The following is a 23619-nucleotide window of genomic DNA, read 5'->3' as shown; positions in this document are numbered from 1 at the left end:
AACAACAAAAATTAAATACTATGGAAAAGTCAAAACTTATTAAAATAATTTCTTTTGTTTTTTCTTAATTTTCTTTGGTGTAACGTTTGAATTATATAAAACAAAACTCTTCATTTAAATTAGTACTGTATGTTGATTTAATAAATTAGTAGTATATTATTTTTCTGGATTAAAATAGACTTCAGTAACGAGAGGGGTAATTGTAACCCCAACTATATGTTAAATGTTTGTGTGTCTGTGAATTTTATGAAAATCAATAAAGTTTATTTTAAAAAAATTGGGGCACCCTTGCAAGGAGTTCAGTCTTCAGTATATTTATTTATTTATTAATTAATTAATTTATTAGATTTCTATGCCCCTTTTCTCGAGGTGACTCAGGGTGGCGTATTACATTAGGCATGGCACAATATGTAAGAAATCTAAACTACTATTAAAAAATATACCAATTACTGAAAAGTATTAAAAAACGTATCTCTGGAGGGAGTTCGTTCCAGAGGTTAACCTTAATTACTTTTGGCTAATAAAAATCTACTCTTACTACAAAGGTCTTAAGGTTCCTTCTAAAATCATTCATTATTCAACGTCTCTCTCTCTCTCTTTTTTTTTTGGCCTCATAGTATGGTATTTTAAATTTATTTTTCAGTATTTGCCATCCCTCATTTTGTAATTTCTACTTTTTCTCTAGTCACATATGAGATTTTATTCTCCCAGTCTTCATCTCCCCATCATAGCAGCTTGTTCTGAGGTAAAGAAATTTAAATATCCAGAAATTTAATCTTTCTCTCCATGTTGGTACATATGATGCCACTTTTTCATTGGGATCTAGGCTTACTCTCATTATTACAGATGTGTTTAGTGTTTGTAACCTTCCTTGGCTGCCCGTAGGCATGAATTTGGAAAGGCAGGTATAATATTTGAAAAAGAAAAATCAATACAAATTTGAATTTTCCTCAGCCTGTGGCTTCCCTCCCTGTACCTCTGCCAGCCCCCTGATCTTCCCTCACTTGAAGACCGGGTTTGCCATCAGCCACAAGACACAGGCTGGGTTTCATGGGGAGACTTTTTTTCTTTGTCTTTTGACTCCCCTGCCATTCCTGACAGGATTTTGCTCATTTTTGATGCCTCCTGGAAGTCCCTAGAGGCCCTTCAGAGAAGCTGCTCTTCAGGGAAGGGATTTTTGTGTCTCCACAAGTAATTTTATCAATCTTCACAAGATGGTTCATAGAGATTAAAAAGTGAAAAATCTAGAAACTGATGCTTACGGAGAGGCCCCTTCCTTTGTAGATAGGCAACATTAGAGGGAACAGTTCCTTCAAGTTTAACGGCCATTGACGTCCTGAGGGTCTTCTCGCCATGCGCAAAGAATCCTCTAGGGGGCTGTTTGCATGAGCCCGGCAGCTCTTTCCCTGTCGTTGCCTTATAAGGGAACTGAGCATGCGCCAACCTTTTCAGCAAAGGTTTCAAAGGTTCTCCGCTCTTTCTACAAACCCTGATTGCGCCTTTTGGGGGAGGTTTTCGGGGGAGGGAAGACGTTGGAATGGAAGACCTGGACTTGGAGAGTCATACGTGAGTCGGAGTTCAGTGACGGAAGGGGAGGGGGGCTTTTCTCCTGCGCTGGAGGCTCCCATCCATCAAGCTTGGAGTGGTGGAAAGGGCGAGGGGGAAACCCAGTGGTCCCATGTTCCCCTGCCGCCTCTCTACATGCACGGGAGAAAGCAAAACTTCGCGGCCTTCGCTTTCTCCCCGGGGAAAAAAAAAACAACGGGGGTCGCAGAAAAGAGGATTTACATTCCGTTTCGACAGGAAAAGCTTTGCATGGAGGGAGAGGAGGAGAGTTGGTCTTTGCAAAGGAGAGATTCGCGCCTCCAAGTCAGTCTTGAGTCCTGGGCAGTTTTCCTGCCTCTTTCTCATCCCCATTTTCAGAATGGGTTTCCCTCCCTTCCCCCTTCCTAGACCGAGACGAGCGAGCATGCAAGGTGGCAACTCCACGTGCGAGGAGCTGGGTGCAAGGAGTGCAAAGACTTGTTCTTCACTATGCAGGCATAGAAATGATATTAAACTATCTTAAATTATAAATATTACAAGTTATATTAAATTATGATGAGCCTTTTGGGTCAGTGGTGAAAGCAGAAGGCTTTGAAAGCAGATTAACTTCTAGTCCAGCCTTTGCCATTAAAGCCTTTATTTTATTTATTTATTCATTTATTTTGTCCAATACACAATGAGGGATTTAGTGGATATATATATACACACGCATAGTAAAATACACGATGAAGGTTATAGAGGAGATACTCATAGTAAAATATATCTATGAAAGAATAGAAGAAGAGATATAGGAATAGAATAAAGGTATAGGAGATATAGGAGAGCAATAGGACAGGGGACAGAGGGCACTCTAGTGCACTTGTACTCGCCCCTTACTGACCTCTTAGGAACCTGGATAGGTCAATCATAGATAATCTAAGGGTAAGCTGTTGGGGGTTTGGGGATGACACTATGGAATCCGGTAATGAGTTCCACGCTTTGACAACTCAGTTACTGAAGTCATATTTTTTACAGTCAATTTTGGAGCGGTTATTATTAAGTTTAAATCTGTTGTGTGCTCTTGTGTTGTTGTGGTTGAAGCTGAAGTAGTCGCCGACAGGCAGGACATTGCAGCATATGATCTTGTGGGCAATACTTAGATCTTGTTTAAGCCTTGAGCCCATCCCAGCTCTAAGCCAAATCTACTTCACAGGGCTGTTGTTGTGAAGAATATAGGAAGAAGGAGTGTTATATTTCTGCCTAGAATAATTTATAAAATAATAAGACATAAGAAATGTTTTTTAAAATAAACACTAGGAAGTAGAAATCAAAAATACATGTGAATGTGTTTTCCAATATTTTGATAGACATTGATCCTGAAGGGTTCCCTTAAATTTTCCCCATATGTACGGAGAGCAAGTTAGCTAATATGAATTCACCTCCTTCCCAGACTTTGGTGGGTGCAGACAAATTTATTTAACCTTCTCTTCCCTTCCTTCCTCCCCATTTTTTCCACATCAGCTCAAAATATTTCCCATTTCTTCTGGAATCTTTAAGTGTCTCTTCTGGGAAGAGTGCTGAATGGCCTTGGAAAATTTGGCCATATCTTTTGTGAACAGGAAAACCTGTGGAAAACCTTTGGTCCATTATGGAGCTTTATTAGAGACCAGAGAGAAGATGGAGGGACAACACCCAACAGATGCAGGAATTCAAAAAGGCCCTCCAGCTGCTCAGCCTTGGAGCTGTGGGAAGAATGGGGCAAATTCTGGGCAGAGGAGCCACAAAGAGGCATCCAATAGGTCAGAGGCCCAAGGCCACTTCAGAAAAATGCAGTTCCAGGAGGGGAGTCGTCCCCGAGATATTTGCACTTGGCTTCACCACCTTTGTCATCAGTGGCTGCAACCAGAAAAACACACCAAGGCTCAGATGCTGGACCTGGTGCTCCTGGAACAATTGCTGGCGGTCCTTCCCCAAGAGATGGCCAGATGGATACGGGAGTGTGGAGCAGAGACCAGTTCCCAGGCGGTGTCCCTGGCCGAAGGCTTCTTGCTGACCCAGGAGGAGGAAAAGATGAAAGAAGAGTTGCAGGTGGGAGAATGTAATCATGGCAGCTCTAAAGTGGATCCCTCTGGATTTGTTAATTTCTTTCTATCAGAATTTTCTGGCATTATTAACTCCAAAGGGCATTTGTTCTGTTCTTTTAGAAGCAAGTATTTGGGGCACTTCCTCCATGCTTAGAGATATCTCCCTCGGGCCTATACAATTTATGTATGGTATGCTTGTGTGTATGTCTGTTTAATAATGGGGTTTTAAAATATTTTATATTGTAAATTATTAGATTTGTTTTAAACTGTTTTTATTGTGTTGTGAGCCGCCCCGAGTCTACGGAAAGGGGCAGCATACAAATCTAATAAATAAATAAATGCTAGTTTGAAAGTGTAGTATGATAGTTCATTTCTATCTCTGTTCTCTCCCTTTGTTTGTCCCATCACATCATGTCCAGAAATCTGTGGAAGCTGTGACTGAGAATCCTAAGGAGGGGAAAGGTCCGTTCATATCTTCTCAAGAGCTCCTCTTCAGGAAGAACTTCCAGAAAGACCCAAGGGAAGACCCTATGCAAGGTAAGAACAGCTCTTTCTCTGGGAGGTGAGATTTCCACATTTAGTTGATTATTTCGCACCACTTTTTTGGAGTCTCTCTCTTTAACAAATCTGCTTCCACTATTTATTTATTTCTCATAGAGAGTAGAAAATTGTCGTTGGAGTTTTTAGAATCACCTCTTTGTGGTGGAGCTGAAGGAATAGGACTACTTCAGGTAAGATAGAGAAAGTCTCCTTCGGTAGTCTCCGTTCTTTGGAAAAGGTTCATAAATCTTGGATGGATTTCATTTTGTTCTAGAGTTCAATGTATAAAATTGCTGGTTCTAAAAAATACAAATTTGATATCGGGTCACTGAATATTCACACTCAGTTTAGCCTAACCTCTGAGGAGACGTCCTTCCTGGCTGGCCGAAATGTGGACTCCAATAAGGACGTCTTCATAACGTCAAAGGTCCGCCCCTGGAATTCCCTAATGGGATTCTCCACCTCTGTTTGAGCCGACCGGCCGACAGCTCCACAGCACTTCTGCAAAGGTGACAGCCGGGCGGTGCCGCTTCTCGGCGGCCTCCCGAACCCGAATGCCAAACCTGAACTTTTGCCGAACCAATGTCCCTTTCTTCACTTCCTCCAAGGAGGTTCCGGCTTGGTTCTGATGGAGCCAAAGCCGCCAGGCGAGAGGGATTCAGGGTTCCCCTGAGGAGCGAGTTCAATGTATAAAATTGGTGGGTCTAAGAAACACAAATTTGATATTGGGTCACTAAACATTCACACACAGTTTAGCCCAGCCTCTCCCTTCGGAGCGGATCCTTTGTGAGTCGCTTTCTCCTCCTCTCTTCCTTCACTATCAGATTTCCTTGACCAGACTGTTGTCAGCATCGAGGTTCTTCTATCTCCCAGGGTTATTCTCACACACTATTATATCCCTTTTTGCCTTTTAAAAAGCATTTTTGGGACTCCCGTGACCTGATGATTGAGAATCCCTCATGGGCATATAGAATTCTATTGCAAGCTCCTGCAACTCCTTCACGAACGTGTGGAGTTGGGATTCATTGGTCCCTCAGTGGATAAAGTAAGCCATTGGAAAACATCTCAGGTTGGCTTGGCCAGTATTTTGCTCTGCCTGTCCTAGGAAGAATGGGAGTCATGGATAAGTGCTGGATATAAGAGCCAACTACCTGGGTCTTAAGCTTTGCTCATAACTGTCATTTTAATTTCCACAAGAGGAGGCACACAGGAGAGAGGCCTTATAAATGCATGGCGTATAGAAACTTGGAGTAGTCATTTTCATCACCACAAGAATATTTTTGTTGGCTACACCGTAAAGCATTCCAAACACTTCCAGCTTGAACAAACATGATTTAGTTGGCCATCAGCCAAAAGCAGTGAGATCTTTCTGAATTCTGCAGAAGATTTTGTTCACTGGATCTCTTTCCTAGAATTGGTGGAGAAAAATTATACCATTATTCTTGGGATTATCTATTAATAAAGAAACTTGTGTCCTTGTTCAGGATGTTGTGTCTTTTGAGGAAGTGACCGTGAAGTTCTCCAAGGAGGAGTGGTCTCTACTGGACGCTGGCCAAAAAGCACTCCATGAAGAAGTCATGCTGGAGAATTCCAGGAATCTCTTTTCTCTGGGTAACAACCACTTTCTATGCTCAGAAATATAAAGAAGGGAGTTAAATGTTATTTCTGGGGAGGGAAATCATTTATTTACAGTACATTCAGAAAACATTCATACCCCCCCTTCACTCTGTAGAATTTTGTTATGCTGCAGCATGATTCTGCAGTTCTTTAAATCCATTATTTTCTTGTTAATCTACACTTGGTAGCCAATAATGACAAAGAGAAAACACAATTTTAGAAATGTCAGTAATTGTATTAGTTTATAGCCTGGTGTCTTAATCTTTTGACCAAATGGACTTTATGGCAGAAGGACATTTATTGAAAGAAAAATTAGAGAACTGCATAGCTTGGCTTTTTACACAAAGGAAATTATATTTTATATTTAAAATAAGTTTCTGTTCATGAAATACAAACTACGCATTTCATAGAAGATAGTAGCAAGAGTCTGAGGAAGAGGCTAAATGTACTGAGAAGACTAATGGTAATGCCAATTTCGTTTGGCAGTGTTGAGAGAATTATTTGTGTAGCAGAGCGATGGCATTCGGGGAAAAACTGTTCTTGTGACTAGTTGTTATGGTGTTCAGTGCTCTATAGCAGCGTTTCCCAACCGGTGTGCCGCGAAGCTCCTAGGGAAGCTCCAGCTGGGTGGGGCGCTGCTGGTGCCGGACCGCCGGTGCCTCCGACCTGGAGCTCCCACTCGCAACTTTTCCCCCGGCTACTGCCCGATGCTGCTGTTTCCGGCACTCTCCTGCTCGGCCCCAAAGAAGGAAGGCGGGAAAAAGGAGAGATTCATTCTTCGCGCCTCCTTTTTCCCACCTTCCTTCTTTGGGGTCCAGCAGGACAGCGCCGGAAACAGCAGCATCGGGCAGTAGCCGGGGGACAGCTGCGCGTGGGAGCTTCAGGTCGGAGGCACCAGCGGTCCGGCACCGGCAGCGCCCCGCCCAGCTGGAGCTTCCCTGGCGTCGGCGGCAAGTGTCCTTTGGGGCCCGGTGGGAGGGCACTGGCGGTGGAAGCGAGAGGGTGCCGGCTGCAGCGCCCCAGGCAGTCGCGGGGAGATGGCGGTGGCGAGAGGGAGCTCCAGGGTGGAGGCACCGACGGTGACGGTTGGACATGCTGCTGGAGACGTACATGCTTTTCCTCGGTCGCACGTTCCCCATCCCCCTGCCAGCCCGCGGGGGGGCGGGCAGGGAGATGCGGGCAGTAGTAGGGAGCTGCGGCCGCCCCTGCCTCTCCATGGTGCCTCCGGCCTCCTCGCGCTCCTGGCCTCTCGGCCCTGCCCCCCGCCCGCCCGATCTGCCCCCTCTCCTCCTCCACCGCCCCCTGCCTTGGGGCGCGAATTCTCTCGCGGCAGCGGCTGCAGCTCCTCAGGACGAAAGCGCTCCCAGCCAGGGGGCTGCGAGAGGGGCGGGGCAGGCTTTCCCAAAACGGACGGAGAAAGCCCTCTCTCGCAGCCCCCTGGCTGGGAGCGCTTTCGCTGCGAGAGAGGGCTTTCTCCGTCCGTTTCGGGAATGCCCGCCCCGCCCCTCTCTCGCGCACCCCTTTTTTGGTTGGCAAGGAGTCCTTTGCCACATCCCGCAGTTCGCACTCAGCTCGAGGCCGCTTTCCCTGGCTACGCTCGGAACCGACAGGGCGCTGCTCTTTCTCTCTCTCTCTCTCCCGTGAGGCGGGGGAAGGGGAAAAAAAGGCAAAAAACCCCTTCTTGCAGCGGGTCCGCGCTCGTGCCCGCGCTCGTCTCTTCAGCAGCGAGGGAGGGAAGTCAGAGGGCAAGGGAGCGAGCGAGCGCTCTTGTCCTCGGTGCCCTCTACAGCCTGCCTTCCTTCTTTGCCGCCGCTGTGGGACAGAGCGAAAGATAGAAAGGAAAGAGGGAGGGAGAGATAGAAAGGAAAGAGGGAGGGAGGGAGGAAAGAGGGAGGGAGAGATACAATGGAAAGAGGGAGGGAGAAATAGAAAGGAAAGAGGGAGGGAGGAAAGAGGGAGGGAGAGATAGAAAGGAAAGAGATAGAAAGGAAAGAGGGAGGGAGGAAAGTGGGAGGGAGAGATAGAAAGGAAAGAGGGAGGGGGAGATAGAAAGGAAAGAGGGAGGGAGGGAGGAACGAGGGAGGGAGAGATACAATGGAAAGAGGGAGGGAGGAAAGAGGGAGGGAGAAATAGAGTGAAATGGAGGAAGAGATTTTTTTTTGTCCAAACTTTTCTTTAGCCCCCCCGGCGTCCCCCCCGCCCGAGAGAGAGAGACAGAGAGAGAAAGAGAGACATAGCAAGAGAGAGAGAGAAAAAGAAAGAGATAGCAAGAGAGAGAGAGAGAAAGAGATAGCAAGAGAGAGAGAGAGAGAAAGAGATAGCAAGAGAGACAGAGAGAGAGACAGAAAGAGATAGAGAGCGCGAAAGAAAGAGATAGCAAGAGAGACAGAAAGAGAGAGAAAGAGAGATAGCAAGAGAGAGAAAGAGAGACAGACAGAGAGAGAAAGAGATGGCAAGAGAGACAGAGAAAGAGAGAGAAAGAAAGACATAGCAAGAGAGAGAGAAAGAGAGAGAATGAAAGAGAGATAGCAAGAGAGGCAGAGAGAGAGCAAGGGAGAAAGACAGAGGGAAGGAAGGAGGGAGAGAGAAAGAGAGCAAAAAAGAGAGGAAGAAAGGGATGGAGAGAGAGAAAGAAGGGAAGGAAGGGGGAGAAATAGAGTGAAATGGAGGAAGAGATTTTTTTTTTGTCCAAACTTTTCTTTAGCCTCCCCGGGCCCCCCCCTGCCCCCCCGTTCAGTGTTCCCCAGAATTTTGAAAATATGAATAATGTGCCGCGGCTCAAAAAACGTTGGGAAACACTGCTCTATAGCATCATTTACAGCAGGGGTCCCCAAACATTTTACACAGGGGGCCAGTTCACTGTCCCTCAGACTGTTGGAGGGCCGGACTATAAAAAAAACCTATGCACACTGCACATACCTTATTTAAAGTAAAAAAACAAAATGGGAACAAATACAATATTTAAAATAAAGAAGTAATAAAGTAATTAAGTAATAAAGTAATTTATACTTCTTTATTAACGAGTAAATTTAAACTTAAATCAACAAACTCCTTCCATTTCTCCTTCCTTCCTTCCCTCCCTCCCTCCTTCCTCTCCACTTCTCTCTTCCCTCCCCTTTTTCCTTCTCCCACGTTCTTTCCCTCCATCATTTTCTCATTTCTCTCTCTTTCTGTCTCTCCCTCTTCCTTTCTCTCTCCCCCTCTCTCTCCTTCTTTCTCTCTGTCCTTTTCTCTTTCTCTCTCTCGCTTTCCTTTTCTCTCTTTCTCTCACTCACTCTTTCTATCTACCTTTTTCTTCCTCTTTTTCTCCCTTTCTTTCTCTCCCTTTCTATCTCTCCTCTTCCTTTCTCTCCCTCTCTCTCTCTCTCTCTCTCTTTCTCTCTCGTCTCTTTTTCTCACTCACTCTTTTTCCATCACTCCCTCTTTCCATCTCTCCCTCTTTCTCTCTCTCTATCTTTCTCTTTCTCTCTCTACCTTTCTATCTCTCCTCTTCCTTGCTCTCTCCCTTTCTATCTCTCCCTTTCTTTCTTTCTTTCTTTCTTTCTTTCTCTCTGTCCCTCTCTTTCTCTCTGTCCCTCTCTTTCTCTCACTCACTCTTGAAAGCATTCCGCCCTGCCCCGGTGGGTCGCCCTCGGGGAAGGCACAGCATGCCATGAATTGTCACATCAGAATGAAGCGACAGAGAGAAAGTTTTCTCGGAGGACGACCTTTAATGCATCAAGACCTCTCCTTTTTATAGTATATCACAGTTCTGACATGTGGTACAGAATAACCAATTGCGAATGCCACATACATTTTAAACCAGCACCATATAAGGCAAACTTCTTACATTCCTTGCCTTTTCCCATAGATTGGAATGAGAGTGAGGCATATATATTTCCTTATATGGAAGTTCTATGGGTTATTCTTCATCTTGTATGCCAAGTCCATACATGGTCTGCAGCTTGCTTACTGAGCCTAGACTTTGTTGCCTTTCCATGGAGGAAGAATTAAGATTTTAATCAGCACATAATTTAGCTTAAAACATCACTCTCCAGTAATATTTTATTTCCAAATTCCAGTGCTTATAAATCTATGATTACAACATCTCCTCTGTTTTTATTTTTAAAGAAGCATGATTATTGAGAGGAAAGGATCCAAAAATATTTTGGCTTCTGCCAAAAAGGCAGTTTGTCCCAATTAATTTTGCAGTACCCATGATCACGAAATTGGTAAACAAATGAAGAATTTAAAAAGCAGAGTCATCTTCTTCCCCTGGCATTTCTGGTGGTACTTTCATTTTTAGTGGATCATCATAATATGGCTCAGGGGGAAATAGAAGTGGTTGTCTTATGCTTTGTACCACATTAATTTTTATACTATCTCTATACATAGTCATCAATGAAGGAATGCATTGAATACAACAACACAAACAAATAAAACAGATAACAATCAAAACAATAGCTACTATCAATTTTCGCCATTATAGTATTAAACATGGCAAGTGTCCAATTATTTAATAAATGTAAATCTCTATAATTCATTGCCACTCCTAATGAAAGAATAAGGACTCTGGCAATTTGCGTCCATATGTTGCCACCTTCTGTAAGGGGTGGCTGTTCTCTTTGCTTACGCAATCGACCATGAGGAATAGTGGTATGAACAGAAATTGCTGGTACCATCATGCCTAAAAGTACAAGTACCAGTATGATTGACTATAAACTCTCTATAGGCATAGTTATCACAAAGTAGCCAAAGTGAATCCTGTAAAGCAACAAAGGCTTGTGTTTGCTGAGAGAAATTAAAATACGTAACATAATGTCACAAGAAATATCGTTTCAATGAGGTATTAAACTGACTAGGAAATGAGTAAACATCATTAACCCTTGAGGATAAATTTTTACATTGCACTGTATGGTAAAATGTAAACTCACATAACGAACAAATGTCCACCTCAGTCTGATTTGGTAAAGTGGTATTTTGGTGAAAGCATACCCAAGCTAAGTGTTGTATAGAAATATAGACTTTACCGGTTGCTCTACATGACCGGCTTCTAATGCTTTCCTTGGGTTGGTCGTCCTTAAATGGGAAACCCATTAAGGGAATTCCTATCTGCCTTGAGCAGGCGTATGAGAACAAATCCAGAGGGAATAACATGACAAACCCAGTGGTGGAACGATAGGGATTTAAATTCCTCTGGGTAGGTGGTAACAGGCAGTAGTGATTACCGCATTAAACTAAGCATATTTGCTGACTGTACGTTCATTACAAAAGGCAAAAGACAATACATAGTATCATTAATACAAACAATACAAAATAATAACAAAATTTTTCCAAGTCATTGGAGCCATGAGTTCATCCCATATTGAAAGATGATATCCTGGCATCTCTGTGCAAAATTTGACATCCTTTTGGTGGAAGGTATCTTGGTGGGTCCTCAGAACAGCAATCATCATAGGTAGGAGGGTGCTCTTGCCTAGTTTCCTGGTCAGGCATAGAGACAGCCTCTGTAGAATCAGTCATCGTCATGGACATCTGAAACAGGATCAGGGACTTCCCCTTTTTTATTAATTTTTTGGGAAATATAGTCTTACGTGTCTTCCAGGGACCCAAAGCACACGACCGTCCAATTATGTGGCAGCGTAACCTCGCCCCCAAGTACTGACGTCAGCTGGACCACGCCAAGTCGGATCAGGCAGTTCTCAATAGTAGACTGGTGGTCGAACTAGGGAGGACGAGGGAGCTGAAAAATTACGTTCAACTGCAGACAATTAAGTGATTCCGGAAAGATTCAAAAATTTAAAAGTGAACAAAGAAATGTTAATAATGTCTTGCACCGCCGGGAGGCTGGGGGACCTTTACCCTTTAATCCAGATTGGTTTGTCAATTTTGAGTTCTTTTGGGCGTCCCAACGATGCAAAAGTCCAAATGCAATGATTAAGTGGCCTCACCCCTTTGGGGGGTGGCCATAATAAACCCTGAAAAATTATCAACATGAATTTATTTCCAGGGGGCAAATGAAGGATATTGCGTTACATCCATTTGCCAAATTTGCGCAGCCTTAATGCCCTGGGGATTAACCCCCATAGGGATAGAAATCCCTTGTTTACTACACTCAGGGCATTGTTATATAATGGCTGTTGCTTCATTTAATGAAATACCAAATTGTTTAATGAGCGCTTTTTATTTTAATGAAAAAATGCATGTCTCTCCCATGGAGTGGGAGCCACAAGGAAATAAAAAGCAGAGCCAGCTTCTGCTGGCAGCTTCTGCAGCCAGCATCCACACGATCATTTCCTTCCTGTAATATGCCAGGAAATGGCTGGTGGCTGCAAATGTGGGCAACAAAGAAAAATGTTGTCATTGATGAACTAATGTGTACGAAACAATGTTCACAAAAAAGACTCCACAGAAGGAGAAAGATAGGCTTCAAAAATATTTTGAACTATCTGAGTAACGTACAAACTATCTAGTATCATATTAAAGAACTGATCTTTAAACTAAATAAAAGCTAAAATAGTTGCAGCAAGCTCAGCACGCTGGGCTGAGGTTTGGGCGAGGGGGTGTAGTCAAAACCTTCCATTTCCCCTGAAGTTGCCAAGTACAAGCACCAAATTTTTTTTTACTGAGTGCATCTGGCAGAGGTTGAGGGGAGCAGGGAAGTTGCCTTTTACAGGAACCATTTTTATCAAAGACAATCTAGGGTCTGAGGGTAGGTGATACAATACTTGACTTGGCCAATCTGCCAAGGCAAATTGGAGATCTGAGAATTCAAAAAAAAAAAAATCATATACTCAATGGACAAAGAACAAAAAGTTAAAAAGTTTCCATGCCAATCAAAAATCTACAATGCTTGCATCCCTTAGTAATCAAAGTGGCAAAAAGCAATGGGTTTTTGAGAAATGGTTTTTGAACCAATTCAACAAGAGCAGCCAATTTTTCTTAAAGGCCACTGACCCACCCATGCAGGGGTATCATTTAAAAGAGTAAAAGAAAGAGGAGTAACAGACATGACAAAGAGTAGAAACATTAGTGTAAAATCAAACATGCATCAAATTGTGACATCAAATCTCTTCCCCACAAATTTAAATTGAGTGGCAAAATAACAGGTTTGACCCTTACTTTTGAATCTGGGGAGGTTACTAAAAGCCACTCCCTACTGAATCAGGAATAGCAGTAGCAATAAGTAGAGAGAAAGTCTTTCAATGGAGAATCCACAATACACACACAAGAGAGATCAAAAGAGTAAATCAAGAAAAAGGTGAGGCAAGAAATGTGAAATGAGTTCACGATGTGAATAACAAAAGCAAAGTTGAAGGGAGATTAGAACTGCTAGAATGATCAATAGAAAAAATAAGTTGAACCTGGGATTTGCATGTCCACAGTTTATTTAGCAAAAAGTTTCATTGAAATCACAAAAGAAAAAATGGAAAGAGTTTTCAGCCTTCCTGGTGGGGCTGGCTGTCCAGATAACCAGTTTCCTGCAGCTGCTGCTGGGGGGGGGGGGGGGATTTAACAGGACACTGATTAACCCTCCCAAAGCATTTTTTACAATAAGGGAAAAAGTTCAAAGTTTAATATTAATTAATTTTGTAGCTGCCCCTCCAATCACCTGGGGCAAAGGTACATATGCCAGTAATGCTATGAATGAAATCTAAAACCAAATGGCTTTGAATGCCATAGAGATTAACAACTGGTTTCAGGTTTCTAAGAATTTTAACAGGCAAAGCACAAAAAGAGGATATCTCCTAGAATATTTCCTATTCTTCAAGCTTGCTCTAACCCTTAGACTATAGCACCTTTATTTCCAATTCTGGTGCTATTGGAGCAGAAAAAATTACAGGATACATTTTGGAAGTCTCTGTTTGCACTTTTTGTGCTGATTCATTTGGCAGGGGGGGGGGATCCATGCCCCCCTTTCTTTACACTATCATGAATTTAAAGACATTCCATAACATGTGGAGAGTATTTTCAGGGGTGCTTTTGGCACGCCATGAAAATAAGCTTCCAATTTTATCCAAATTGAACAATTTTAGCATGCCCTTTTCCAGATAGGTGAAACAATTTTAATAAATATACTTTAGTAAATGAACTAACTCCCTTTTTAAAGGCAAAAACAAATTTTCCCATTATTTTTCAAAATTAAATAAGGATGACCTGGTTATTTCCCTGAATTCCTTAAAATGCTCTATCTGCAAACTTAAGAAAATCCAGATCCTATACTCACGGAAGAGGGTGCTTCGTCACAGCCAGCCCTCGGGTGCACAGACACTTTTATCTCCCTTTTGTTTCTTTCTTCTCTGTCGATGAGTCAGGACGAACCAGGAAACATGTCTTTTATCTAGATCACATCGGATAGGGCACCAGATGAAAGCATTCCGCCCTCCCCCGGTGGGTCGCCCTCGGGGAAGGCACAGCATGCCATGAATTGTCACATCAGAATGAAGCGACAGAGAGAAAGTTTTCTCGGAGGACGACCTTTAATGCATCAAGACCTCTCCTTTTTATAGTATATCACAGTTCTGACATGTGGTACAGAATAACCAATTGCGAATGCCACATACATTTTAAACCAGCACCATATAAGGCAAACTTCTTACATTCCTTGCCTTTTCCCATAGATTGGAATGAGAGTGAGGCATATATATTTCCTTATATGGAAGTTCTATGGGTTATTCTTCATCTTGTATACCAAGTCCATACATGGTCTGCAGCTTGCTTACTGAGCCTAGACTTTGTTGCCTTTCCATAGAGGAAGAATTAAGATTTTAATCAGCACATAATTTAGCTTAAAACATCACTCTCCAGTAATATTTTATTTCCAAATTCCAGTGCTTATAAATCTATGATTACAACACACTCTATCTCTCTTTGTATCTCCCCCTCTTTCTATCTCTCCATCTCTCTCTATCTCTCCCTCTTTCTCTCTCTCCATTTATATCTCTCCTCTTCCTTTCTCTCCCTCTTTCTCTCTTTTTCTCTCTCTCTCTGTCCCTCTTTCTCTCGATTTCTTTTTCTTTCTCTCACTCCCTTTCTATCTCTCTTCTTTCTCTCTCTCCCTTTATCTCTCTCCCCCTCTTTCCCCCCCTTTCTTTCTGTTCCTTCCTTCCATCTCCACTTCTCTTTCCCTCCCTCTCTTTCCCTTTTCTTTCTTTTGGTCCACTTCTCTCTCCCTCCGCTTCTCCGTCGGGCACCGCCTCCACGCCCTCCCCTTGGCTCTGCCCCCACGGCAGCTGCCATTGATGCAGCGACAGCAGTGGCTCCTCCTGGACAAGGACCCACCAGCGGGTGCCACTTTCCATGCAACTCCAGCCTTCTTCCACCCCGGCCGGCGCGACCACCTCGCCGCTGACAAAGGCGGTGGGGATCGCCCTGTTCCCCTTCAGGGCCTCTTTGACAGCCCTTCCCGGCAGAGGCACCGCGTCTGCCTCCCCAACAGCTCCCGCCGCCAGCGCGCAGCTCTGCTCACCCGAAGCCTGGCATTGACGCTGGAGAGTGGGCTTTGGGCTCTCGGCATCAGTGGCCGCCACGAGCCTGTTGTTGTTGTTGTGGTGGCTGCCCTGCGCTTTTAAAATGCGCCGCTTTTCTGGCAGCCGGCTTTACTGGCCAGTGCAGGGTAGCCGCCGCAACAACAAGAACGGCACCGTGGCGGTCACTGATGCCGAGAGCTGTCTAAGAGGCTCTGAAGGGGGACAGGGCGGTCCCTGTCACCTGTGTCAGCGGCGAGGTGGCCGCGCCGGTTGGGGCGGGAGAAGACTGGCGTTGCGTCAACACCAGGCTTCGGGTGAGCAGAGTTGTGTGACGGTAGCAGGAGCTGTTAGGAAGGAAGACGCAGCACCTCTGCTGGGAAGGGCTCTCAAAGAGGCCCTGAAGAGGGACAGGGCAGTCCCTGCCACCTGTGTCAGCGGCGAGGTGTGCTCACCTTGTGACGCGGGGGGGAGGCGGTGGAGGTTTGCAAGCAGCCGCTTCCCCCCTCCACACACACACTTAGCCATGGCGCACTTAGCTGTGACTTTCAGTGGACAGTTTTTGAATCGTCTTTTCCTGAATCTCCCGTCCACTCACTGCGGAGGAGGAAGTGGGGAGGAGGTGGAAAAGCAAGGGGCGGGGAGGAAAGTGGGCCTGCAATTGGCCTCTTTCCGTCTTGCCTTTAGGGAGAGGAACTGTTACTGCTCTGCCATAGGGCAGCAACAGTTTCTCTCCCTAAAGGCGGCAAAAGAAGGGGCCAATTGCAAGCCGGCTTTCCTCCCCATCCCCTTGCCTCTCCACTTTCTCTTCGCTCAGCAGCCGACCGTGGTGAGTGGACAGGTGATTCGGGAGCGTATTGTATCCATCGGTAAAATCTCATGTGCTGCCGCGGGCCATTTAAAAGACCTCAGCGGGCCGTAGTTTGAGGACTGCTGATTTAGAGCATTTGAGTTCAAACAGTTTGTGTCCAGGATGCGAAAGGTAAGTAAATATTTTCACAATTCTCTTTTTGACTTGTGCAGTATACAGGTCCTCAGTGGAAATCAACTTGGGAGCAATTCTCTATTTCTCCTGTTCTAATTATTCTCTGAAGTCTGTGTCTGTCTTGATGGGTTGCAGAAACAAACCAGACTGTGATGAAGGTGCAGATGACATACTCAACAATTCCTGTGTAGAACTCTATCAGCAGCCTCTTGGGCAGCTTCAGCTTTCTGAATTGGCTTTTATTGAAGTTGGGAGGTGCTTGGTATGTTGCTGCCCCAGAATGACACAGTGTCCAATGCAGTTTGGGAGTTTGTGGCACCATAGAGTTGTCCCTGTGATCTAATCCTATTATATGGAGATAATTTCATTTGGAAGTGGGTCTTTGCTATAATCTTAGTTTGGATTCTTCATGTTTGCCAACAAACAGGTGACAAAAAAATTGACAATTTGGCTAAATTTCAGAAGAAAAGATTTGTTTGTTCCCTTATTTTTGCTAAAGTTTTCATTTTTTTTCTTTTCTAAGGCTTTAATGGGCAAGAGAATAAGAATTACAAGGAGGAACACCAAGCAATCCATTTAAAGGGGAGTGACCGAAAATTTGTAGATCAGATGCATCCAAAGAGTGATGAAACAAGGCAATTGAGAAGTTCAATTATAAAGAAAAGCCTTTTTCGAGTCAGTTGGCTTCCTAACCATAAAGTGATTGATACAGGGGAAAGACCATGTAAAGCCCTGAAGTGTGGAAAGGCCTTCCGTTATAATTACAACGTTACAAGACATCAAAGGATCCACACAGCAGAACGACCTTATCAATGCTTAGAGTGTGGAAAGGCCTTTAAATATAGGAGTGACCTTAATCGCCACAAGAGGATCCACACAGGAGAAAGACCTTATCAATGCACGGAGTGTGGAAAGAGCTTTTCTCGTAGCAATCATCTTGATGTCCACAAGAGGATCCACACAGGAGAAAGACCTTATAAATGCATGGAGTGCGGAAAGAGCTTTATTTATAGCGGTTATCTTGATATCCACAAAAGGATCCACACAGGAGAAAGACCTTATCAATGCACGGAGTGTGGAAAGAGCTTTTCTCGTAGTAATAATCTTGATGTCCACAAGAGGATCCACACAGGAGAAAGACCTTATCAATGCACGGAGTGTGGAAAGAGCTTTTCTCGGAGTGATAATCTTGATCTCCACAAGAGGATCCACACAGGAGAAAGACCTTATAAATGCATGGAGTGCGGAAAGAGCTTTATTTATAGTCGTTATCTTGATATCCACAAAAGGATACACACAGGAGAAAGACCTTATCAATGCACGGAGTGTGGAAAGAGCTTTTCTCGTAGCAATGATCTTAGTCGCCACAAGAGGATCCACACAGAAGAGAAACCATATTAATGCATGGAGTGTGGAAAGAGCTTTTCTCGTAGCAATGATCTTAGTCGCCACAAGAGGATCCACACAGAAGAGAAACCATATCAATGCATAGAGTGTGGAAAGAGCTTTTCTCATAGCAATGATCTTAGTCGCCACAAGAGGATCCACACAGAAGAGAAACCATATCAATGCATGGAGTGTGGAAAGAGCTTTTCTCGTAGCAATGATCTTAGTCGCCACAAGAGGATCCACACAGAAGAGAAACCATATTAATGCACGCAGCGTGGAAAGAGCTTTTCTCGTAGCAATGATCTTAGTCGCCACAAGAGGATCCACACAGAAGAGAAACCATATCAATGCATGGAGTGTGGAAAGAGCTTTTCTCGTAGCAATGATCTTAGTCGCCACAAGAGGATCCACACAGAAGAGAAACCATATTAATGCACGGAGTGTGGAAAGAGCTTTTCTCGTAGCAATGATCTTAGTCGCCACAAGAGGATCCACACAGAAGAGAAACCATATCAATGCATGGAGTGTGGAAAGAGCTTTTCTCGTAGCAATGATCTTAGTCGCCACAAGAGGATCCACACAGAAGAGAAACCATATTAATGCATGGAGTGTGGAAAGAGCTTTTCTCGTAGCAATGATCTTAGTCGCCACAAGAGGATCCACACAGAAGAGAAACCATATCAATGCATGGAGTGTGGAAAGAGCTTTTCTCGTAGCAATGATCTTAGTCGCCACAAGAGGATCCACACAGAAGAGAAACCATATTAATGCACGGAGCGTGGAAAGAGCTTTTCTCGTAGCAATGATCTTAGTGGCCACAAGAGGATCCACACAGAAGAGAAACCATATCAATGCATGGAGTGTGGAAAGAGCTTTTCTCGTAGCAATGATCTTAGTCGCCACAAGAGGATCCACACAGAAGAGAAACCATATCAATGCATGGAGTGTGGAAAGAGCTTTTCTCGTAGCAATGATCTTAGTCGCCACAAGAGGATCCACACAGAAGAGAAACCATATCAATGCATGGAGTGTGGAAAGAGCTTTTCTCGTAGCAATGATCTTAGTCGCCACAAGAGGATCCACACAGAAGAGAAACCATATTAATGCACGGAGCGTGGAAAGAGCTTTTCTCGTAGCAATGATCTTAGTCGCCACAAGAGGATCCACACAGAAGAGAAACCATATTAATGCACGGAGCGTGGAAAGAGCTTTTCTCGTAGCAATGATCTTAGTCGCCACAAGAGGATCCACACAGAAGAGAAACCATATCAATGCATGGAGTGTGGAAAGAGCTTTTCTCGTAGCAATGATCTTAGTCGCCACAAGAGGATCCACACAGAAGAGAAACCATATCAATGCACGGAGTGTGGAAAGAGCTTTTCTCGTAGCAATGATCTTAGTCGCCACAAGAGGATCCACACAGAAGAGAAACCATATTAATGCACGGAGTGTGGAAAGAGCTTTTCTCGTAGCAATGATCTTAGTCGCCACAAGAGGATCCACACAGAAGGGAAACCATATTAATGCATGGAGTGTGGAAATAGATTTATTCATAGTAATGGTCTCCATTCCCACAAGAGTCATATAAAAGTTTCAAGTGTGGAGACGGCAGAAAGAGTTGTCATCTCACTTTAGTCCTTCCGGAATTGGACAGGCTATAAATGTAACAAATTAAATTTAATAAATTAATTTACATAAAAGATCCATACGGGAGGAAAAAACTTATGAATCCATGGAGTGAGAAAAGAATTTTGCAGGGACGAAATCTCTCAATTGCCATAGAACATCCACACACAATAGAAACCATGTGAATAAAGGAATTGTGGGAAAAGCTTCAATAGAAATCTAGGAGGATCTCACCTTATGATTGCAATTGAACCCCAAATTTCTTTTTCTAAGCAAGTTTTAAAATATTTTTTCTCCATTTTACAATTTTTCTTGCTACATTTCCTACGTGAATGACTGTAGTTGTCATCTGGCTTTCCCATTTGCTTGGCCTGTCAGTAGGTTACAAAAGGTGTTCACATGATCCAAGGACACTGTAATGCTCATAAATACGTTATCAAGTGTTGTGGTTCAGCCTGAGGCTGCTCAGGGACCGGCTATGTCTCTGCTGGCTCCATGCCCGAAGGAGGATGACAGCGAAGAGGAGGGGGCTGAACAGTCGGACAGGGGAGAGGAAAATCAGGAATGGGATGAAGGAGAACAGCATGAGAGCCCCGGGCGGTGGGCTCCCTCCAGCCAGTAGTTTGGAGTCATTAGGTGATGACGCTCAAGCCGTCATTGACATGCGACAGAGACGGTCAGATCAAAGAAAGGAGCAATTAAAGAAGTATTATCAGCACTGAATTAGGAACAGCTGGGTTTGGGTGTGGTCCTCCTTAGCAGGGTTTAAAAGGCAGGCAAGCCCTTGAAGCCATGTGGAGTGTTATCAGTTTGGAGTTGCGTTATCCTGTCTTGTTTCTCGGCATCTCTGTTCCTGGCTTGTGGCCCAGCAGCTTTGGAAGACCCGTGGGAGGTGTAGGTCTGCTATCTACAGCCTCGGCTTGGCAGCAAGAATTCTGTATTGCTGCATGGACTTTTGCCTTCGTGGATATATCTGAAGATACAGCATTTTCCTGTTTGTAAGGACATTTTCTGTTACCTGTGTTTTTCTTGAATTTTATAAAACTGCCTTTGCCTTTTACCAGTGTGCCTGGCTTCTCTTTTTGGGTTGGTATTGGCTTCTGGAGTGACCCAGACAGAACACCAAGCATCCGAGGTTTTATCAAGTTAACATGGGGATGTTGCAACGGTCGTAAGTGTGAAAAATTGTTCTTTTTTCATTGGTTCCGTAAATTGGAGCAATTAGTAAATGAACTGTAGTAAATCGACAATTGCTTACAATTGTCTAAAATCTCATACAAGTACCATTTGAATAATAATTCAAATTAATTTTATACCTTCTTAAATAGGCATTCAAAAATTGTCTTTCTAGTGCAAACCAGAACAAGGTGAACTCCCAGTCTTGCTTGTGGTTTTTACCAAGCCCAAATACTTTTCTCTATATAGAGAAATATTCCTGGTTGGGTTTTTTTTATTATATTTTTCCTGATATTCCAAAATATCAAACAGAATTATCACATTGTTTTTCAACTATCTTTTAGATTAAAAAAAAACAAACCACAATTTTTGGCTATTGCTTGCAGTCTTTCAGTGTGTAACGGAAACATCCTGTTCCTTTAGTTGCTAAGATTTGTTTATACACACAGTAGTTAATTAATTACTCTATTGAGTCTGAGCCCATCCCACCATTGTCCCCAACCCCCCAGCATAGTCCAATTGTTTAAGTAGCATGCTCACACGGAAATCTCCATTTGTGTGAGAGGTGGATGTGTGAGCCAGCTGCTCCCAAAAATGGAGCTGCAAATGTACACGTGTCCCTGATGCTTGTAGGAAGCGATCCTCTCTCTCCCACACACACCGAGTCTTTATAACTTCTACCAAGCCAGAAAATTTCAGTAGATGCTATTTTGAATTACGGGCTAGAAGAATGGTGGAAGGTCTTAAGCATAAAACGTATCAGGAAAGACTTAATGAACTCAATCTGTATAGTCTGGAGGACAGAAGGAAAAGGGGGGACATGATCGAAACATTTAAATATGTTAAAGGGTTAAATAAGGTCTAGGAGGGAAGTGTTTTTAATAGGAAAGTGAACACAAGAACAAGGGGACACAATCTGAAGTTAGTTGGGGGAAAGATCAAAAGCAACATGAGAAAATATTATTTTACTGAAATAGTAGTAGATCCTTGGAACAAACTACCAGCAGACGTAGTACATAAATCCACAGTAACTGAATTTAAACATGCCTGGGATAAACATATATCCATCCTAAGATAAAATACAGAAAATAGTATAAGGGCAGACTAGATGGACCATGAGGTCTTTTTCTGCCATCAGACTTCTATGTTTCTATACCCAATTTGATTAAATTGAGCCGAAACATTTATCAAAAATACTGGATTCTACACCGTTTTAAGTTTTCTGTCTCCCGATGAGGGTTGTGTGGATATTTTAGTTTGAAAAAAATAACCAAGGTAGAAAAGAGAAATATAATAATAATAATTTATTAGATTTGTATGCTGCCCCTCTCTGAGGATTCAGAGCAGCTCACAACAGCAATAGTATTACAATAGAATTCAAATCCAATCTTAAAATCCTAAATTAAAAACCATTTGTTACAAAAAAACCCTAGCAATTCTGCACAAGCACCCATCTCAAATGCTTAAGTCAGAAGGGTGGGGGGACAAGTTATAGATGGGTCTTCAAGGCAATTCGAATCTCAGGGAGGAGTTTATTCCAGAGTGCCGGGGATGCCACCGAGAAGGCCTAGGTCCTGCCAGACATTGTTTAGTCGACGGGACCCGGAGAAGGCCAACTCTGGGACTTAATCGGCCGCTGGGATTCGTGCGGCAGAAGGCGGTCCCATAGTTATTCTGGTTCGATGCCATTTAGGGCTTTATAGGTCATTACCAACATTTTGAATTGTGACTGGAAACTGATCGGCAGCCAATGCAAGCCGCGGAGTGTTGACGAGACATGGGCGTACCTAGGGAGACCCATGACAGCTCGCGTGGCCACATTCTGCACAATCTGAAGTTTCCGAACAATTTTCAGAGATAGCCCCATGTAGAGATGGTTGCAGTAGTCGACCCTCGAGGTGATGAGGGCATATGTGACTGAGCACAGACTCCCTGCCAAGATAGGGCCACAACTGGTGCACCAGGCGAACCTGGGCAAATGCCCTCCTCGCCACAGCTGAAAGATGATGTTCTAATGTTAGCTGAGGATCGAGGACACCCAAATTGCGGACCCTTTCTGAGGTTGTCAATAATACCCATCCAGGGTAATGGACGGACAGATGGAATTGTCCTTGGGAGGCAGAACCCACAGTCATTCCATCTTGTCAGGGTTCAGTTTGAGCCTGTTGACACTCATCCAGACCCCAACAGCCTCCAGGCACCGGCACATCACTTCTATTGATTGCTTCACCGACTGGACAGGCTGGTGCAGAGTTTATGCCTGTGCAGGGACCCTTTTTGGCTGAGTGGATAAATACTGTATTTTTCGGACTATAAGACGCACTGCATTATAAGACGCACCAAGATTTTGAAGGGGGAAAAAGTCTGGTTTTTGCCCTCCCCAACCCCAAGGAACACTCTGCAGGCCTGCCAAAATGGGCCCGTTTTTCGCCTCCCAAACCCCCTCATGTTGTGCTTTTGATCTCCCGAGCTCTCAGGAGCAGTCTTCAGGCCTCCCAAACTCTGGACATTAAATTCTTCCAAAAAATGGGCCTGTTTTGGGTAAAAACCGACGCACAGGATGCGCTTTCAGGATGCCAAAAATGGTTGTATTCAATATATAAGACACACCAAAATTTCCACCCTTTTTTGGGGAGGGGAGTGTATCATACTCCAAAAAGTACAGTACTCTAAATGCCCACTGGCTCCTGCGTCGCAAGGCTTTAGAACAGTGGTTCCCAAACTTTTTTTGACCATGCTCCACCTAAACATCTCTAAGCTCCTGCTGCCCCTCACCCCGTGACATAGTTCTTACTATTGAAAAAGTGAATTCCTACTCGTGGATGAAGCCTAAAAGTCCATTAACTTGGTTTAAACAAGGTTCCAGTTGCCCCCATTAAAAATCAAATTGCCCCTCTGTGGAGCATGGGCCCCAAGTTGGTAACCACTGCTTTAGAATAAGCATAGGAAGCGCAGAAGAGGGAACCCCAGAAACTCTTTACAATAGAGGACAAAGTGCACCTGTCCACAAAGCCCCTAAAATTGGGGCACTCCTGCAAGGAGTTCAGTCTTGCCGCCTTAACTTGGATTAAAGAATGGATAACACTAGAAAATAGAAGAATATTAAATTTAGAAGGTCATGATCTTATGCTTGGTTGGCATGCCTTTATTTGGTACGACAAGGATAAAACGCATTCTTATTTTAAAAAACATACAATAAGAAAGTATTTATTAGAAGTTTGGAAAGATATAA

General features: G+C 43.8%; 2 protein-coding genes across 2 annotated transcripts; both read left to right on the top strand.

Annotated features, from left to right (window-relative positions):
* Nucleotides 1-1446: 1446 nt before the first annotated feature.
* Nucleotides 1447-20271, top strand: LOC139159913 (zinc finger protein 3-like). The gene is made up of 6 exons (XM_070737370.1): nt 1447-1566; nt 3046-3612; nt 4028-4145; nt 4266-4339; nt 5633-5759; nt 16720-20271. The coding sequence occupies exons 2-6, from the start codon at nt 3106-3108 to the stop codon at nt 17595-17597; spliced, it is 1704 nt and encodes a 567-aa protein (XP_070593471.1). The 5' UTR covers nt 1447-1566; nt 3046-3105; the 3' UTR covers nt 17598-20271.
* Nucleotides 18441-20271, top strand: LOC139159955 (zinc finger protein 391-like). The gene has a single exon (XM_070737450.1). The coding sequence runs from the start codon at nt 18441-18443 to the stop codon at nt 18687-18689; it is 249 nt and encodes an 82-aa protein (XP_070593551.1). The 3' UTR covers nt 18690-20271.
* Nucleotides 20272-23619: the final 3348 nt, after the last annotated feature.

Source organism: Erythrolamprus reginae, chromosome 2, assembly GCF_031021105.1.
Source record: "Erythrolamprus reginae isolate rEryReg1 chromosome 2, rEryReg1.hap1, whole genome shotgun sequence".
Lineage (NCBI taxonomy): Eukaryota > Metazoa > Chordata > Lepidosauria > Squamata > Dipsadidae > Erythrolamprus > Erythrolamprus reginae.
Note: the sequence above shows the minus strand (reverse complement) of the source record. Positions and strands in the feature narration are given on the sequence as shown.

What these genes read in the sequence shown, in the direction of transcription:
- LOC139159913 (XM_070737370.1), top strand. Translation starts at nt 3,106, where the DNA reads ATGGCCTTGGAAAATTTGGCCATATCTTTTGTGAACAGGAAAACCTGT. An exon ending in AGATGAAAGAAGAGTTGCAG is followed by an intron (nt 3,613 to 4,027) that starts GTGGGAGAATGT and finishes CATCATGTCCAG; the next exon opens with AAATCTGTGGAAGCTGTGAC. An exon ending in AAGGGAAGACCCTATGCAAG is followed by an intron (nt 4,146 to 4,265) that starts GTAAGAACAGCT and finishes TATTTCTCATAG; the next exon opens with AGAGTAGAAAATTGTCGTTG.
- LOC139159955 (XM_070737450.1), top strand. Translation starts at nt 18,441, where the DNA reads ATGGAGTGTGGAAAGAGCTTTTCTCGTAGCAATGATCTTAGTCGCCAC.